The 20,066-nt window shown below is 44.3% G+C and overlaps 1 protein-coding gene across 1 annotated transcript in view; it reads right to left on the reverse strand.

Moving 5' to 3' along the window:
* The window catches only part of LPCAT1 (lysophosphatidylcholine acyltransferase 1), an 80,271-nt gene extending 65,573 nt beyond the window's left edge, over positions 1-14,698 (reverse strand). The window contains exon 1 of the mRNA XM_007669904.3: positions 14,367-14,698. Within this exon, the coding sequence (XP_007668094.2) occupies positions 14,367-14,501 (135 nt within the window). The 5' untranslated portion in view covers positions 14,502-14,698. The remainder of the gene's footprint in view (positions 1-14,366) is intronic.
* Between the last annotated feature and the right edge of the window lie 5,368 nt (positions 14,699-20,066).

Below are 20,066 nucleotides of genomic sequence, written 5' to 3' on the forward strand. Positions count from 1 at the left end.
ATTTAGGGATCTTAGAGGGTTAGCAGGGAACATGTCAGCTAATTCTGTTGTGCTGTACTCTCCCAAGCTTTTAGGACTGTGCTTTGCACATAGTAAGTGCTCAATAAATATGATCGATTGATTAGCAAGGGAGAGGAGGATTCCCTGGGCTCCCAAGTGTGTGGCTCCATTTGTTCTTATGGGACTAGAAGTGAAGTGACTTGCCCGAAGTCAAGCAGCAGACAAGCAGTGGAGCCCGAATTAGAACCCAGGTCCTTCTGATTCTCAAGCCTGTTCTCTACACACTAGGCCTGGCACTCCTCCTCGCGGATAATTCAGGCCACATCCATTTTGGGATATAGTGATTCAGATTGGCCAGCTTCAGGCGCTAATGAAATTTAACACTGTCCACTTTCCATATCTCTCATGGGGCATAGACAGAACCCTAAGGTCGCAAAGAGACGGTGTAGTAACCTCAAAAGTGAGGAACTGAGGAGAAGGGCGGCTGTTAATAAAGTCCTCCGGTTTATGAGAGTAGTGTAGGCAATAATATCTCAAAGCAAATCCAAAGGCTGAACACCTCCTCTCTATCTTCCTGCCACTGGAGGAGGCCGACCGATAAAGCAGTCGATACACAGGCAGCAATCCTCGGATATCAGTTGCGGAATAAGTGCAAGCTGGCTCAAAAAGGTATAATCACTGAGCGACCTTGAACTGTCTTATTCATCATCATCAATGGTATTTACTGAGCACTTACTGCAGAGCACTCGGGAGACTACGGCACAACAGAAGCGCTCGGCCCATTTCCTGCTCACAACGAGCTTACGGTCTTCCCACTCTCTGTCTCATATTCCCTACATAGTTTGATAGTTTAATTACAGAGTTACAGCAAGCTCCTCAGGGGAATGGATTGTATCTACCTACTCAAATGTACTCTCCCAAGTGCTCTGCAAACTGTAAGCGTTCAATATAATACTCCAATATGATAAGAAATTAAAAAATCGACCCCAGAGATGGTAATGTCATGTACCACTTCGATACAAGAGAAAAGACAAATATAGAATTAAGGAAACTACACAATATGGTAGGAGTTGAGAATTTATTCATGTGAACTTGTGGGCAGTGACCGTGTCTACCAACTCTATTATCCTGTACTCTCCCAAACACTGAATACAGTGCTCTGCACGCAATAAGCGCTCAATAAATACTATTGATTGGTCAAATCCATGAGTACAGCTCTTCAATGAGCTTAGGCTACAAGCTACTGTCTCCTACACATCTTCTGGATCTTAACCTGTTGATGCCCTGACTCCTAGACTTAGTAGTCAAATGAATCTGTACCACAAATACAGAACAGCATGAGTTTATGCTACCAGTCAAATTGTTGGCTGGTCCTCAGATAAGTATACCTTTGTGAGGTAGAAAAGGTTATATTAGGAGTTTATTTTTACTTGACCCATTTCCACATGAATTTCTGCCAATTTTTAAACCCTAGTAACGTGACATTAAATACCTTCCAAAATTCCCTTGTGGAGCAAGAAGTCTTAAAATATATCAGTCACTTAACTGTGGGCAGGGAACTCATCTGCTAATTCTGTTGCACTGTACTCTCCCAAGAGCTTAGTATGGTGCTCTGCACATAGTAAGCACTCAAAGAAATCCCAATGATTGATACATAGAAGAAGCTGTAGATACTAAAATTCCCATCTTACAGGATCCATTTTCCACCTATTACCCCTATCTATAATATGGTCCTTTGGATTTGAGGTTCAATGATTTGTTTATAGCTCTTTATGTTAAGTGACCATTCCATTCTTTCTGTAACTCAATTTGTGGTTACCCACACAACTCTTCTCAAGTTGATTGAATGCCTGCCTATCTTCTTTCCCTGATGTTGGATTATAAACTCTCTGTGGGAAGAAACTATATCTACTCTTTAAAGTATAAACCAAAGGAGGAGTTACACATCCTTTACCAGCTCAAAAAATGCTAAGCCTAACTCTCTCAGCTTTGATAATCAAAAATATTTCTCTTTCTATAGCTCAATGGGTTCAGTTTGTAAAAACAGAAATGTAAATGTCTGGAGTATTTTATCAACAGCATCATCTTATGATGATCGACATTTGGGGGAATTATGTGGCAAGTATAAAAGCAGTCCAAACATTCAGCATCCTTTGAATTTTACAAGCAGGCACCGCAATAATCCCAGAAATTTAAATGGTATTGAATAAACGGAAAATATAGAGAAATTGACAAACTTGCATCTTTATTGCTAAATTGTGTCATCACTCCTGACATTTCCTCCTTCAGTATTTTGAAACTTAAAAGCACTGACAGGAATTAGTTTAGTAAGAAAACTTCATTGTATGTGGCAAACAGTAAAATACATTGACAAACATTTAGGAGAGTGAAAAGTCTCCTGGATGGCTAAAAAAGATATACCTAACAGGGACGGAATATCCCCAGACCGAGTTAGCCTCTAGTCTTCTTGCCTCCACTGTAAATGTCGCTACCCATACTTAATCCAGCAAATACAGTGCAATTGATGTTTTCAGAAATAAAAACATACTCGATCAATAAATTCACCACACTAAAATGAAGGAATGCTTCATTATAGTTTGGCTTTTTTTTTTACCATATCAATCCTTATTGAGCACTTGCACAGAGAAGACCCTTGCAAGTACAAAGAGATGAATAGACAATACCTCAAAAGATTTTAGACTTTAGCAATCATTTGGCTGGCATAATCATCAATAAACACCTCTGTTTCACAATATGGGAAAGCACTGGATTGTCAAGCATCTAATAGTAATGCTAAAGGTGGCTAGGGATACTTCCTGGAATGAGATCGTTAACTCTTTTGGACCAAAAATAAAAAACGACAATTGTGGCATTAAGTGCTTCCCATGCGCACAGCACTGTAACAAGTGCTGAGAGTAGAAAATTATAACAATAATAACTGAGGCATTTGTTAAGCACTTACTTTCTTCCAGGAACTGTTCTGAGCACTGAGGTAAATACAAAAAAATCGGACTGCACACAGTCCTTGTCCCACATGGGGCTCAGTCTTAACCCCATTATACAGATGAGGGAATTGAGGCACAGAGATGTGAAGTGACTTGCCCTAGGTCTCATAGCAGACAAATGGCAGAGCCAGGATTAGAACTCAGGTCTTTCTGACTCCCAGGCCCATGCTCTATCCCCCAGATCATGCTGCTTCTCTAAAGGATAATCTGGAAACAGTCCCTTTCCCACATGGGGTTCAGGACTTAAATATGAAGGAAAACAGTTATTTAATCTTTCTTTGAAGATGAGGAAACTGAGGCACCAAGAAATGAAGTGACTTGCCCAGGGTCACACAGGAAGCAAGAGTGAGACATGGGATTAGAAGCTAGATCCTCTCACTTCCAGAGCCATGCTCTTTCTAGCCAAAATGCTTGCAGAAACAAACTAAACTAAAACTTACTACTCTTCTCAGAGGGCCTCACCCACTTTCAGGGAATAACAGGCAATCAATACGGTTCAAGATTAGGTGCTCCTATATTTGGATACTATAAAGCTCCCACAGTCCTCTAGACTGTAAGCTCATTGTGGGCAGGGAATGTGACTGTCCACTCTTATATTGTTCTCTCTCAAGCGCTTAATACATCGCTCTGTACACAGTAAGCATTCAATAAATAAGATCGATTGACTGTATTAAAAAAAAAATCTCTAAAAAGGTAAGTTCTGCATTTCAACTGTGCTCAAAAAATACAAGTTCTGCTCCAACAACAAAAACAAGAGGGTCGAGTTGGAATGTTTTTTCAGTTTGGTTGCTTTAAATTGAAAAAATTCCAAGGTGTATTTAAAGCCCACCACACAAATATTTTACTTTTCTCCTAGCTTTTGATTTTCAAAACTCTCCCAAGAGGATTTTACGGAAAGGGAGAACAACCTGAGAAGCTATATTTATTAAATTACGCACTGGCCCACACACATCATCACCTGAAAATGGAACCTGAAATGTCATCTAAGAGATCTGGGAGAAAGCAAGGCAGTGGCGATATGGGGATGAAGACTGGCTGGCACAGCTAGGCTTTGGAAAAACTTAGGTTCCTAATGGAGGTGAAACTTTAGTCAAAAAAGAACCAAGGAAAGAAGAAGGAAGGTTAATCATGCAGGTCTTCTCTCCTGGGAACTAGAACAGTGCTCTGCACATAGTAAGCGCTTAACAAATACCAACATTATTAACTGCTTTTCCCAAAATCCCCCTGAAAATCAGAAGTTTCTGGGAGAAGAAAGGGCCAGAGCTCAAATTCTGGAGGAGGTCCTTCTCTCCCCCAACTCTGGTTTCCTGCCCGACTTTCCCCAATCTGGCTTCTCCACATGGTAAACATGTGTATAGAACTTTGTGTAATTATTGAAGCTTGTTTGTGTGTTTATGGAAATTTGGGTATTATTGAAGCTTGTATAATTAGGGAAGTGTAGGCATTTAGACACTAAATTCCTGTGTCTAAGAATTCTGTGGTGATTACAGCACGACAAGAGGAACCATTAATTTCTCGCTGGTTCTTCCATCATTAGCCCCAGTTCTTCCACAGAATGCCAAGTAGACATAATTGGAATCCCAGGGTGGAGAACCTGAATCTGGGACACTTTAATGGGATCACAATCTAGCAATGAGTCAGGGAAAGTAAGCTATATCGTACTCTCCCAAGTGCGGAGTACAGTGCCCTGGACAGAGTAAGCGCTCAATATATACGACTGATTGACTGACAGGACTAGGAACAAATGGTGAATATGAAAGTGGAAGGCAAGGGGAAAGAAGGCAGCCCAATTTGGGGGTCACCCAGCCTTCTTTCCCCCCACTGCCCATGAAGTATGGGAAATGTCACTTCATCGAGCCTATGGCCTGAAACACATTTGTGATGGCCAAACAACAACCAGGTAGCAAGTCTAAGAAACAACGATTCTCTGCTTTTCTGCTATATTTCATTGTAATTGGGTTTCGGAGGAACTTGTGTGTGAGAGGGAACTTGGTGTTTCTGCTGCAGGAAGCAGAAATGGCAAAGATGAGGAAGGGCGGCCTTGGAAAATAGGGTGGCGTCGATGTAAACTTCGCGGGTCATCTGCATTGACTGCATCAATATCAGTGACTTCTGAAAACAACTGTCAAAATCATAATTGGGCCAAATGTAAAGATTAAGATGATAAGCAACACTGCGAGGCTAGATAAAGTTTGTGTATGATGAAGCATTCTTCAAGTCATGTTTCCTAGAAAAGGCTTCAGGGAGATTTTATAATCTACTCTCACCCTGCTCCGCTCACTTCCCTCAGAACAAATTTCTGGTAGAAGGTACTTGGGTTGATAAGAAAGAACGTTGAAAATCGAGAGAAAGAACAAGAAAAAACATCCGTCTTAAAGGAGGCAATAATAAATATTTAACTAGAAAATCACCCAATAAACTGTACAACCTACTTGCAAATACGTTTATTTCTCAGGACACCTGGAACTTGTAATAGACATTCCTAGGTGTACCCTTAGGAGAATCCACGGTTGAATTTAAAAGTTTTGTGTTGCTTCAACAACATGAAAGATTAAAGATGTGAAGCAGTGGTCCTAACCAACAACACCTAAAGACTGTGCTGAGAAACATAACTAATGACCTGAAAAATCAGCAATGATTATTATAGGCATTTCATTAAGGAATTTTCAACCACATAAAAAGAGAAATACACTCCTGGATGATGAAAGGCTCCCATGATGGATAATTTCACTCTAATGTTGCATTCTCTGCTTTACTGACTCAATTATCTGTGATAACCAAAGGCAAGGATAGTGAAAATTCTTTCAACTCTTTTTTTCGCTGTAATTTCGATATCTTTTTTGCTGTTAATTTCCGCCACGAAATATTTCAGAGACACCCCCAAAAAACTGGTTGATTTGATTTTACCCCCTTCTCCCGACACCTGGATACTTTTTCTCAGAGAAGCCTGTGAGCAGGAAAATGGCCACTGGTCTTTCTGCTCTGACTTACTTTGGGACCAATGGGCACAGAGCTAAAGCCTACCCTGCCAAAGAAGTTGGAGATTTCAAGGGAAATCTTTCTAATGCAGCACTTGGGATCACGGGAGAATCATCATTCTTGGATGTCTTGAGGGTTGGGAGATTTGGGACAGAGCTGAAGGAGGAGACGTGGGTGGTGACGAAAAAAGCTGGGTGGTGACAAAAAAAAAAAGCTGGGTGTACACCTCATCGGGATTAAAGCCCGGGATTCCCAAAGTCAACAGGAGATGTACATATCTTTAAATTATATATTACGACTTATTTATTCATTTTAATATCTGTCTCCCCTTCAGACTAAACCACAAACACCACAACTCATTATTATTAAGGATGATGGCGAGGGGCTTCTGGCTCTCCTCACCTCCCTTCATGTGTCGCTTTTCCATCCCTGTAGGGAGGGGGGGAAACAGGGGGCTGCAGCCGTTGCCATGGCTGTTGCTAAGGTTAGAATTAAAGGTGAAAGAGAAAACCAGTAAACAGCTTTGCACAATCCTCTTCCACAATCAGCATCCCTCGTCCACTAATTCGAGCTTGGAAATTCGAAGTGAGCACATCTAGTATCTGCTCCTTAAATCAGGCCAAAATCATCTCTCCACACGGCTTTCCGCCAGTTAGCAACCACGATATTTTCTGTCACATAAAAGCTTGAGCAAACCAATGACAGTTTGAAAAAAGCAACCAGAATGCATGTTAAAATATAGGAACATAAGAACTACAGAAGAGTTCCAATTAAGAACCATATGGAACCTTCTCTTTCAGTGCGATCTCTGTCCGGGGATACAAATGCTCTCCGACAGAACTGACCTTTACCTTCCTTGACAACCTCCTCATCAATTTGTAACATGTTTAACTTTTTTCCTCTGATAAACTCTTATGGCCCTCTCTCCTCTGAATCCTTTATTGAGCTGACACTCTTAATTTTTCCCTCTAAAAATCCATTTTAGCTCTATCCTCTGAATTCATCCCATGCTGATCCTCTGCAGCACTTCTATGCCAACTGGGATTTATTGAGTGCTTACTGTGAGCAGAGCGCTGGGAGAGTACAATATAACACAGCTGGTAGACACGTTCCCTGTCCCCAGTGACCTTACAGTGGGAGACAGACATTAACTAAAATAATTTTTTTATGATTTTATAACAATTTATAGATATGTACAAGGAGTGCATCCCGGTTCTACAACTGTGAGAATGATGATGATGATAATAATAATAATGGCATTTAAGTGCTTCCTATGAGCCGAACGCTGTACAAAATTTTGAGGTAGCTAGAAGATCATCAGTTCAGACAGAGTCTCTTATCCCACGTCGGGTTCACAATCTAAGGGCTTTAGTAGACATCAATCGTGCTTCCTCTTAAACTTCATTTTCCCAGACTGAAGGGTATATTTCTTCCCTGTCTTCTCTCAATGAAAAGACTATTTTTTAATGTCTCTTAATGGTCCTAATGAAATCTGCCTCATTAGCTAATGACAGGAGCGTTTGCTGTCCTCCTAGAAGGACTGAAAAGAGTGAGGTCATGGAAATTGGATTTGTTTTTTTCCCTCTGAATGATCACAGCCCGAAGCTTGCGTTCCACCAAACCACACTGCTTCCCTGCTATCCAGGTGGTTCCGGAATTAGAGTTGTTTCTGTCACCATCCTCCTTAAACGGTGGTGCTTCCTTGAAGATTCACAGAATATAATAACTGTGGCACTTGTTAAGCACTTACTATGTTCCAAACACTTGTACTAAGCACTGGGGTAGACACGAAAAAACCAGGTTCCTCATGGGGCTCAAAGTCTAAATAGGAGATGAGGGAACTGAGGCATAGAGAACTGAAGTGACTTGCCCAAGGTCACGCAGCAAGTAACGTGGCTGAGCCGGAAATATAACTCAGGTCCTCCAACTCCCAGGCCTGTGCTCTTTCCACTAGGCCGTGCTGTATCGGATGGGCTATATGCTTGAATAATAGTTGTGGTATTTATTAAGTGCTAAAAGTGTGCCAAACACTGTGCTAGGCGCTGTGGTAAATATAATTAAATCATATACAGTCCCTATCTCAAACAGGGCTCACAGTCTAAAGGATTCCAGTCTACCCTGTTAAGCTACATAAGTAATGTAACAAGCCCCTCCACAGACAGCCTGCTAAGGAGTCCGTTCATTCATTCATTCCATTCAATAGTATTCATTGAGCGCTTACTATGTGCAGACCACTGTACTAAGCGCTTGGAATGAACAAGTCGGCAACAGATAGAGACAGTCCCTGCCGTTTGACGGGCTTACAGTCTAATCGGGGGAGACAGACAGACAAGAACAATGGCAATAAAATGTGAGTCCGGACACATTAACACCATTAATTAAGAGGCAGACACCATGGGAACTTTCTTCAACTTGCTGTTAGATTCACCGCATGAATTTGGTTTTCTAGCCTGGCCTCGTCTCTTGCCTTTTTTGATTTCCTAACAAGTATTTCCCTAACTGAAAAAAGAAAAAGGCCTCATTTTATTTTCTAAGCCCCTCTCTTTTGAAAAGAGATGCTCTATATACCTTGAAGGTTGATCCGGCCATTTTGTTTCATTTCCTCTTCCATCACATCCCAGGGAAGTAGTGTGGCCTAGTGGAAAGAGCACGGCCCTAGGTGTCGGAAGACTTGCGTTCCGATACCGGCTACGCCACTTGTCTGCTGTGTGACATAGGGCAACTCGCTTCACTTCTCTGTGCCTCTATACCCATCTGCAAAATGGGGATTCAATATCTGTTCTCTCTCCTTAGACTGCTGTTAGTTCCATGTTGAATCTAATTGTCTTTACCCCGCACTTAATTCAGTGCTTGATACATAAGTGCTTAAACAAATATCACAATTTTTACTTCACTCTTTTTAAGCTTGTTCCTTGTTTTTTCTAAAACTGCTTCCCCATACTCAGCATCTCTCCCAAGCAAGATAAGCTTCATTCTACACATACCACAGCCCCACCACAAAGGAATTTACCAAAAATACTTTCCCTGGGGAAGATGGAAGAGGACGCCAAAACACCGCCTCCAAATGAAGCAGGTCAAGATAGGGCAGGGCTTAACAGCACTACTTGCTCATCAGGGTCCAAGTCAGGTATCTCACCAGTTGTTTACCTCCCACCCCCACCTGCTCAAAGAAGAATTCAGGCCTTTCCAAAGGAACTTCCTTGTGGGAAAGCTCTTCAAACTTCAAATTATTTGCCCAGAACAATTCTTTCCTACTTTCTAGAGAGCAGTGCACCGACAGAGATGTAACACGCTTGCGTATGTCCACTTGCGCTCCACTCAGAACACGACAGACTCTGGAAGGGACAAACAGCTCAGTTTTCATGTCAGGTACCATGATGTGGTGAGCATCATTGAAGGATGGCTTTTTATACTGTGTGGACGGCTTTCTTCTATGCGTGACTTCATAATGGCAAATAGGCTATCCCATGTAATTCCCATGTGATTCACAGATCGGCAAACATATCATCGCCATGTGATCGTGATATGACGAGTGGCCCAAAATAATAAAAGATTCAGAGGGAAGGGTGCAGATAAATCACGAGAGATACTGGATTAATCGTTCTTTAACGATAATCTGAGCTCCAGAGGTCAATTATGCAATCTCATCCTGTTTCAGCACACTTGAGACACTGAGGTTTTTTGGGGGGTTTTTGTTTTCTGTTTTTTTAATTGATGGCATTTAAGTAATACATGTTAGCCAGGTACCGTACTAAGTGCTGTGGTAGATCCAGCCTAATCAGGAGGGACACAGTCCCTGTCCCACAAGAGACTCTCGCCCAAGGTAACATAGTGGACAAGTGGAGGAGCCGGAATTAGAACCCAGGTCCTTCTGACTCTCAGGCCCATGCTCTAAAGTTTTCAAAATGATTATCTCCTTCAGCTCAAAGGGCATAATAGGGAAGCAATATGCCCTAGTAGCTCGAGTCCAGGCCTAAGTGTCAAAGGACTTGGGTTCTGATCCTGGCTCTGCTGTGTGATCTTGAACAAGTGACTTGACTTCTCTGTGCCTCCGTTGCTTCATCGGTAAAATGGGGATTTAAACTATGAGCCCCACATGGGACCTGAACTGAATCCCACCTGATTAGCTTGTACTCCACCCCAGCGCTTAGTACAGTGCTGGGCACATAGTAAGCACTTAACGAATGCCATAAAAAAAATAGAGACTCTTCCTAACAAAATTTCACCCAAAAGCACACATGATTCTGACTAGGTTCCCAATTCATTGGGGAAATCAGTATTCAGAATGAAATTATCCCAAGAGAGAAGCTAATCTCCACCTGTTTGGGGGGGTGGGGAGACTGTCATTCCCAAACCACCTCTGAAGGAACACTTTGCTCCCAGGAAAGGAGAAAGATTTAATAACACTGAATGTGTTTTAAGTATTTAGAAGGCCCAGATTAGAAGGTGGCAGGGAGCGCATAAGAGGGTGAAAATTGCTTTGCAGAAAATCTGAGTTAAAATAAAGCTTCTACCAATTTCCTTCGAAAATCCCTCGGCATGCTGGTAAAATATAAAAATTGCTTCGCAACTGGACCTAGGAGTGGCCAAACTGCATTGGTCTAGAAAGGAATTTCAGGAGCAGACACTGCCCTTCATTTCTAATGGTACTTAAAAGGTCCACTTAGCAAGAAGAAAGGTCACCTTTTCAAAGCAAAGACCACCTTAATTCAGAATTTTAAGGCTCAAAAATTTGAAGAACTGATAGATTCAGAGTCTTTGTCAACTTTTCCCGTCCGGCATTCCACCCTGATTTCTTTACAAATCCATATTTAAACTACAGAAGGGGCCATTTACGAAGAAATACACGGCAGCAGCAGGCAGATCTACGGCTCCTGCCGACTGGCTTCTTTCAGAGCTCTCCATCGACACTCTCCCTACAGATCTGCTCTCGATCCACTACACCCCAGCTCATACTCTATTTTGTACTGTGCCTCGCCCTTGACTCTTCCCAATCCACCCCTTCCTCCTGCTGGCAACTCCCTGCCCACTTCAATCTGAGTGTACTGTATTGCATTGCATTGTGCTTGGCACAGAGTAAGTGCTTTACAGATACCCCAGTTAAATCTGCCAAACCAAAGCTCACCCCCTGAGTCCTCGTGAAACCCAGCTCTAAGAAGTATTCCTCACCTAAGGTCATATCATTCCACCAAACCACCTTTAAAAAAAATACACACACATCACTCTTCCCCCTCTATTTATTCATGCATCTTTCTACACACTATTACTTGCTGCATCTTTATTTCTCCTCCTGCTTCCCTTATATGGATAAGATGCAGGTCTGCCTGTCTCTCCCAAGAGATTTTTAAATGGTATTTGTTAAGGGCTTCCTATGTATCTAGCACTGTTCTAAACGCTGGGGTAGGTACAAGTTAATCAGGCCAGATACAGTCTCTGTCCCACATAGAATAGGGTCTGTGTCTGACTTTTTAACCTACTCCCAAGCATCCGGTACTGTGCTCTACATCTAGCTGGGTGTTAAATAAATACTTCTGAATTGAGTTCACTGGGACACATTCACTCCCAGATAGAGAAATTTAATAACTCTAGGGGACTTTAGTCACATTACAACTGGCATTTATAGTGCGCTCATAAATATCATTGTCTTAAATACATCGGGTGTTACAGGATGTCTTGTTTGCCCAAACACTAAACAGCACGTAAAACTGCATCACACAGGAAACATCAATTACACACATTAAGTATGTACACGGTTTGTTGCAAAGCAAAATATTTTTCTCCTCCTCTGGAAGATGTTTCCAAAACATATGTATTTGAAAACAGTGTTTGGGAAGTGACTGTTTTGTAACATCGCTTTCATTGTATTTGTTGACAAATTGAGCCCTAAATAAACACACATGGGAAGGACTTCGAAATGAGTGTTTCCATGGGGCTGAAAGGATGCGCTCCAATTCCCTCGTTGGGTGTTTTCGATAGGATAGTCTGAAAATCCAGTCCCAGTAGCTTTCCAGAAGCTTGAATCTGAGACATCCGAGTCTCACTTAGCACATTATGGACATGACATGGAATACAGATCTCTTGCTACCACAAAGCAATGCAGCTTTACTGAAAAGGGCTGAACATCAGCAAATCTGGGCTCTAGTTCCACTTGCCAGAAATACTTCCCCTATAGTAGTAATAGTATTTTTCAAGCACCTACGGTGTGCAGAACCCTAGTTCTGTTTATCTAGACTGTAAACTCATCCTGGGCAGGGAATGTGTCTGCTGTATTGTACTCTCCCAAGCACTTAGTACAGTTTCTGCACACAGTAAGCATTCAAATATGATTGACTAAGTGCTGAAAAGGAAAACACATTTGGGAATCATACGCGGTCCAATAACAAACACACAAAGATTTTCACATGGATATGAAGAGAACCACCCTTAACCTCAGAGAAGAAGGATCGGAGGGGAATAATTTTATCTCATAAGAAGAGTGATGCAAATGCTTCAAGTGTCAAGGAAGCTCACTTCCCATTCATTTTGAGTTTTACCTTTGTGTGGTCTCTGACTCAATGCTCTAATTAACGTTTTGGTGAAACCATCCTAAATATGTCATCAGAACATTACTGTTAAAAGAGGACTACTTTCTAAAACTTAACTAGTTGGGAACAGCATTACTGGTGAGCCCCGTATGGGGCAGGTAATTTGTCAGATTTCAATATCTTGTATCTGCCCCAGAGCTTGGCACAGAGTAAGTGCTTAATACCATAATTAACATCAACAACATCATAAATGCAACGACTTAGCCTTGAAGAGCCCTTCTGTTCCTTTGAAGTCACACCTGACTTTCTCCCTAAAACCAAGTTCCATTTCAGGTGGAACCAGTGACCCACAAAGCTGTGTTCTGAATGTAAGAGACTGTCATTCATTCAATCGTATTTACTGAGCACTTACTGTGTGCAGAGCACCGTGCTACTAGCTTGAGGCTGAGGTTAAAAGGAAGGTTCTCCTGTGAGTCATTTCAGAGAAACACAAAAATGACCTGCACCCTGGTATTACAAAATATGAAGCTACACCCTATTCCTGAGTAACATTTCCAAATCAGACAGGTTAAAAATATTTAACGGGCGGTTTATGCATGCGTCCAAATGGGAATATCTACATCCATTTTCTAACACCGCTACTAATTTTCTACATCTCCCCTATCGGAAATATCCGCTTGGAATTGCTCCAGGAAAATGCACGTGAGATGAATGGTAATATTAACATCTAAGGTGCTGGGGGCATATTCCCTACTACAAGTCTGGGACAAAAACGGATTCTGACTGCAATCACCACCGATGCCACCCATACCAAAAATCTGTTTTTCAGAACCGGGGGGAAAATAAAGAATCTCACTGGGTGCTTCTTGGGAATGGGGTGTGGGGTGGGATTACAATGCTGATTTTTTTTTAATCCGGAGGTTTATAAGGACCACCCTTTTGTGTCACTCAACAACCTGCTTCACCCAGGGCCAAATTGGAGAGCCCTGGTTTCCAATAAGGGAGTGCATTAAGGCAGTTTAACCCTCCCCCTTCCAACCCAGCCTGTCATTGGGCAGGGACTGTCTCAATCTGCTGCCAAATTGTACATTCCAAGCGCTTAGTCCAGAGCTCTGCACACAGTAAGCACTCAATAAATACTACTGAATGAACAGAGCCTGTCATTGGGCAGGGACGGTCTCTATCTGTTGCCAAATTGTACATTCCAAGCCCTTAGTCCAGTGCTCTGTACATAGTAAGCACTCAATAAATACTATTGAATGAACAGGGCCTGTCACTGGGTAAGGATGGTCTCTATCTAATACTGAATTGCATATATTCCAAGCGCTTAGTCCAGTGCTCTGCACACAGTAAGCGCTCAATAAATGTACAGAGCCTGTCAATGGGCAGGGCTGGTCTCTACCTGCTGCCGAATTGTCCATTCCAAGCGCTTAGTCCAGTGCTCTGCACATAGTAAGCGCTCAAAAAATACTACTGAATGAACAGAACCTGTCAGTGGGCAGGGATGGTCTCTATCTGCTGCCGAATTGGGCATTCCGAGCGCTTAGTCCAGTGCTCTGCACAGAGTAAGAGCTCAATAAATACTACTGAATGGATGAAGGAACAACAAAAAAAGGAGATGCATGCATCACTGTACTTTCATTTTTCTCTGTACCTTTGCAAGGAGGTGGACACACCCAGGCTAGTAGGCCCCCCCCAAAAAAGGGCAGGGTGCTGGGGACCCCCTCCCTCCAAGCTCCTTCTGCTCCGGGGTGCTTGCCAAGGATGCATCGAGGGGGGCTTAGGTGGAGGGAGCCCAGGAGAGCTGATTTTCCAGGTTTTTGAGGGGGTTTTTTTGGAGGATGGGGGGGTTGCCTACCTGGGCTTTCTGCAGCAGGGTGAAGCGCAGGTCGTGCACGAAAGGGTTCTTCCCCGGGGGGCTCAGCCCCCCGCCCCCATCCCCGGCCGCCCCGGGGATGGACGAGGGGGACCTGCATCTCCGGCTCAGCCTCATGGCGGTGGCGCCTCCGGGATGCCCTCCGGGATGCACCCCGCCCCCCCCCCACCCCGGGGGCCCCCGGCTGCGGGCTCTGGAGGGCGGGAGGAAGGAAGGAAGGATGGATGCAGGGAAAAAGGGAGGAAGAGGAGGGCGGCCGGGGAGGCGAGGGCTCAGGGGCGAGCGCTTCTGTGCGCGCCAGGACCGGCAGCGGCAGCAGCAGCAGCTGCTCCTCCCCGGGGCGGGGCCTGCAGGGAGGGGGAGGGGGAAGGTGGCGGCCTCCGCGCATGCGCCTCCAGCGGCCCGGCCGGGCTGCGTGACGTAATCGCCGGCGGGCGGGGGAGGGAGGGAGGAAGAAAGAAGGGCGGGGCCGGGCGGACGCGCATGCGCCCTGAGCGGCCCGGAGGGGCTGCGTGACGTAATGGGCGGCGGGCGGGGGAGGGAGGGAGGGAGAAGGGCGGGGCCGGAGGGGACGCGCATGCGCCCTGAGCGGCCCGGAGGGGCTGCGTGACGTAATCGCCGGCGGGCGGGAGAGGGAGGGAGGAAGAAGGGCGGGACCCGAGGCCGCCATGACAGGCCTCGAGGCCCACGGGATGATGATGATGTGGGGAGTTGTTAAGCGCTTACTATGTGCAGAGCACTGTTCCAAGCGCTGGGGGAGATACAGGGTCATCAGGGTGTCCCACGTGAGGCTCCCAGTTAATCCCCATTTTACAGATGAGGGAACTGAAGCCCGAGAAGTGAAGTGACTTGCCCACAGTCACACAGCTGACAAGGGGCAGAGGCGGGATTGGAAGCCATGACCTCTGACTCCCAAGCCCGGGTTCTCTCCACTGAGCCACGCCGCTTCTCTAACAGCGTTGGACGGGACCAACCCGGCCCATCCATCTAGTCGTTCACAAATATTAGTTGAGCGCTCACTGGGTGGAGAGCATTGGACAGAGCGCTGCGGAAAGGACAATGCACCAATAAAGACGGACAGATCCTGCCCATGACCTCACAGGCCCATCCATTCAGTCGTTCACATCTATTGTTCGAGCGCCCACTGGGTGCAGAGCACTGGACTGAGCACTGTGGAAAGGACAATGCACCCATAAAGACAGACAGGCCCTGCCCATAACGACCTCACAGGCCCATCCATTCAGTCGTTCACACCTGTTGGTCGAGCGCCCACTGGGTGCTGAACACTGGACGGAGCGCTGGGGAAAGGACAATACACCAATGAAGACAGACAAGCCCATCCATCCAGTCATTCACTTGTTTTGGCCGAGCCCACACTGGGTGCAGAGCATTGGACGGAGCACTGGGGAAAGGACAATGCACCAATAAAGACAGACCCTGCCCATAACGACCTCACAGGCTAGAATCAGTCAATCATATTTATTGAGCGCTCACTGAGGGCAGAGCACTGGACTGAGTGCTGGGGAAAGGACAATACACCAATAAAGATAGACAGGCCCATCCATCCAGTCATTCACTCGTATTGGTCGAACGTCCACTGGGTACAGAGCACTGGACTGAGCGCTGGGGAAAGGACAATGCACCAGTAAAGACAGACCCTGCCCATAACGACCTCACAGGCTAGAGTCAGTCAATCATATTCATTGAGCGCTCACTGAGGGCAGAGCACTGGACGGAGCACTGGGCAAAGGACATTACACCAATAAAGACAACACCATATTCATTCATTCATTCAATTGTATTTATGGGGCACTTAACTCTGTGGTGAACACTGTACTAAGCGCTAGGGAAAGAACAGTGCAATACAATATTCTGCCCTCGAGGGGGAAGAAGGGTGCTTGTGGTACTTCTTATTATTAATCGTATTTATTGAGTGCTTGCTGTGTTCAAAGCACTGTACTGAGTGCTTGGGACACCGAGAGGTTAAAGTGACCTAGGAAGCAGATGGCAGAGTGGATAGGGCACGGCCCTGGGAGTCAGAAGGTCATGGGTTCTAATCCCAGCTCTGCCATTTGTCTGCTATGTGACCTTGAGCAAGTCACTTTACTTCTCTGGGACTCAGTGACTGTAAAAATGGGGATCAAGACTGTGAGCCCCATGCGAGATAGAGACTGTGTCCAATCCGATTTGCTTGTGTCCCCCCTACTGTTTAGAACAGTGCTTGGCACATAGTAAGTGCTTAATAAATACCATCATTATCATTATTATTACAGTGCCTGGCACATAGTAAGCATTTAACAAATGCCACAGTAATAATAATAATTATTATTACTTGGCCTCCTCTAAAGGGCCTTTCCCAGGGCAAGTCACTTAACTTCTCTGTGCCTCAGGTACCTCATCTGTAAAATGGGGATTAACTGTGAGCCTCACGTGGGACAACCTGATTACCCTGGATCTCCCCCAGCGCTTAGAACAGTGCTCTGCACATAGTAAGCGCTTAACAAATACCAACATTATTATTATTATTATTCTTTTTTCCAACTCGCTCTCCCTTCTGCATCATCTATGCGCTTGGATCTGTTCCCTTTGCCCACTTGGTATTCACCTCACCCTCAACCCCGCAGCAATTATGTACGTATCCATAATGTATTCTTTTTTTCCCATGGTATCTGTTAAGCACTTAATACGTGCCAGACACTGTTCTAAGTACTGGGGTAGATACAAGCTAATCAGGTTGGACATGGCCCATGTCCCACATGGGGCCTCACCAGAACACCCTCATTATTATTTTAAACTCCATTTTACAGATGAGGGAACAGAGCCACAGAGAAGCTAAGTGAGTTGGCCAAGGTCACACAGCAGACGAGTGGTGGAGCTGGGATTATTCGTTCCTTCATTCAAAAGTATTTATTGAGCACTTACTCTGTGCAGAGCACTGTACTAAGCGCTTGGAATGGACAAATCGATAACAGGTAGAGACAGTCCCTGCCCTATGACAGGTTTACAGTCTAATCGGGGGAGACGGACAGACAAGAACAATAGCAATAAATAGAATCAAGGGGATGAATATCTCATTAAGACAATAGCAAATGAATAGAATCAAGTTGATGTACATCTCATTAACAAAATAAAGTGTTTATGATGATTATGATTTTATGATTAGAATCCAGGACCTTCTGGCTCCCAGGCTCTATCCACTAAGCCGTGCTGCTTCTATGTTAATGTCTGCCTTTCCCCATAGCTGTAAGCCCACTGGGGCTAGGGAATTAAGCACAGGGCCCTGTACACAGATAAGTACTCAATAAATACCACTGATTATTTACCCAAGGTCACATAACGAACATGTGGTCAGTCAGTCATTCAGTAGTATTTTAATAATAATGATAATAATAATGATGTTGGTATTTGTTAAGCGCTTACTCTGTGCAGAGCACTGTTCTAAGCGCTGGGGGAGATACGGGGTGATCAGGTTGTCCCACATGAGGCTCACAGTTAATCCCCATTTTACAGATGAGGTAACTGAGGCACCGAGAAGTTAAGTGACTTGCCCACAGTCACACAGCTGACAAGTGGCAGAGCCAGGAGTAGAACCCATGACCTCTGACTCCGAAGCCCAGGCTCTTTCCACTGAGCCACGCTGCGTGCGGGGCACTGTACTAAGAGTACTGCCCTGTTTATTTTGTAATGAGATGTTCATCCCCTTGATTCTATTTATTGCTATTGTTTTTGTCTGTCCATCTCCCCCGATTAGACTGTAAGTCCGTCAATGGGCAGGGACTGTCTCTGTTGCCGATTTGTGGACTCCAAGCTCTTAGTACAGTGCTCTGCACATAGTAAGTGCTCAATAAATACTATTGAATGAATGAATGAATGAATAAGAGCTTAGGAGATTACAAATATAGCAGTAAAGAGACACATTCCCTGCCCATAGAGAGTTTAAAGTCTAGAGGGGATAGAATCAGGATTAGAACCCGGGTCTTCTGACTCTTAGTCCCATGTTCTTTCCACTAGGCCAAGATACCACCGCGTCTGATGCTTGCCCGCCTGCCTCCTTGGCGGTTCATCCAAGTGGTGATTGCTACCTACCGGCGAATCTTCCTCTCTGCTCGTCAACCACCTTATCTGTGAGTCCATCCTCTCCTGCCGGCCTCTCTCTAACTCTTGAAAAGAGGTTTGGAGGAAGTCACTCGTTCACTGGACTGAGAGTTTGTTCCAGGAACAGCGGAGCTGGAGGGGAGTCCTACAGATGGAGAGGAGAACAAAGGAAAACAAGAATGTCGTCTTTGGCTGAAGTTCAGAAAGAAAGGACCCTGAAATGCGAGCAGAAGGAAACAGGAACAGAGATTCTGACCGGATGATGGAGGTCCTTGAGAGCGAGGACAAACACTTTAAAGCCAAGGTAGAGTGGGAACAGTGAACTTGGAAGGGGTTGGAAGGCTACGATGGAAATCTCTATGGGATCTGGGACAAAGCAGGGAAGCCTTAATGTAAGGGAAGAAAAGGAAGCAGAAGATTTGTGGGACTGAATGTGTGGAATGAGAGAGAGAAAAAGAAAGAGAGAGAGAAGATGAGGTGGAGAAAGCAAAATTAAAAAAGTGAGAAAAAAAGAGAATGAGGGGAAGAGAGAAAAAGAGAGAAAGCATGAAAGAGAATATGAGGGAAAGAAGGAGATAAAGAGAGAGAGAGCGGGAAAGTCATACAATTGGAAGGATAAAGGCAGGATCTATTCCCCAAAGAAAAGTCACATGGTGTAGTGAATAGAGTATGGGTCTGGGAGTCAGAAGGTTGTGGGTTTTAATCCCAGCTCCGCCACTAGTCTGCTTTGTGACCTTGGACAAGTCATTTCACTTCTCTGGGCCTCGGTTACCTCATCTGTAATATGGGGATTGAGACTGTGAGCCCCATGTTGGACAGGGACTGTGTCCAACCCAATATGCTTTTATCGATCCCATGCTTAGTACAGTGCCTGGCACATAGTAGACACTTAACAAATACCATAAGAATTATTAAGGGCCTACTACAGTAGTCTCACGCAGCAGTAGTTGTGATAGTAACGATATTTACTGAGTGCCCACTGGAGCACTATACTATATTGGGCCTCAGTTACCCTCTTACCCTCTGGGCCTCAGTTACCTCATCTGTAAAATAGGGATTAAGACTGTGAGCCTCACATGGGACAACTTGATTAGCTGTATCTACCCCAGCGCTTAGAACAGTGCTCTGCACATAGTAAGCGCTTACCAAATACCAACATTATTATTATTACTATTATATTAAACATTTGGGTTGAAACATACAGAATAGACATGTTCTCTGCCCATAAGGATCTTATAAACTAATGGGATAGACAGATATAAAAATATTTACAAATAGAATAATGAGGAAGCTATCAAATGTATAACTGAATAACCTGTATACAACAGTGCTCTGCGTGGCTAGAAATAATCCACTTGTCCCCCAGTTATGCCTCGACCAGATTTGGAAAAGCAGTGTTTCCAAGAAAAAAAAAAAAGTCAAAAATAGGCATTTGCACTGTGAAGGCTCAGCTAAAGTTAGGGAGAAGCCATGAAAATTCCACCTTTAAGAATTCATAGTGCCTCTTACAAGAGGAAAAAAAGGAAGTGATTGTTCCAGGAATTTAGCTGATGTGCCGAAGTTCTCTTTTTTATGTAAATTAAAGGT

Source organism: Ornithorhynchus anatinus, chromosome X3, assembly GCF_004115215.2.
Source record: "Ornithorhynchus anatinus isolate Pmale09 chromosome X3, mOrnAna1.pri.v4, whole genome shotgun sequence".
Lineage (NCBI taxonomy): Eukaryota > Metazoa > Chordata > Mammalia > Monotremata > Ornithorhynchidae > Ornithorhynchus > Ornithorhynchus anatinus.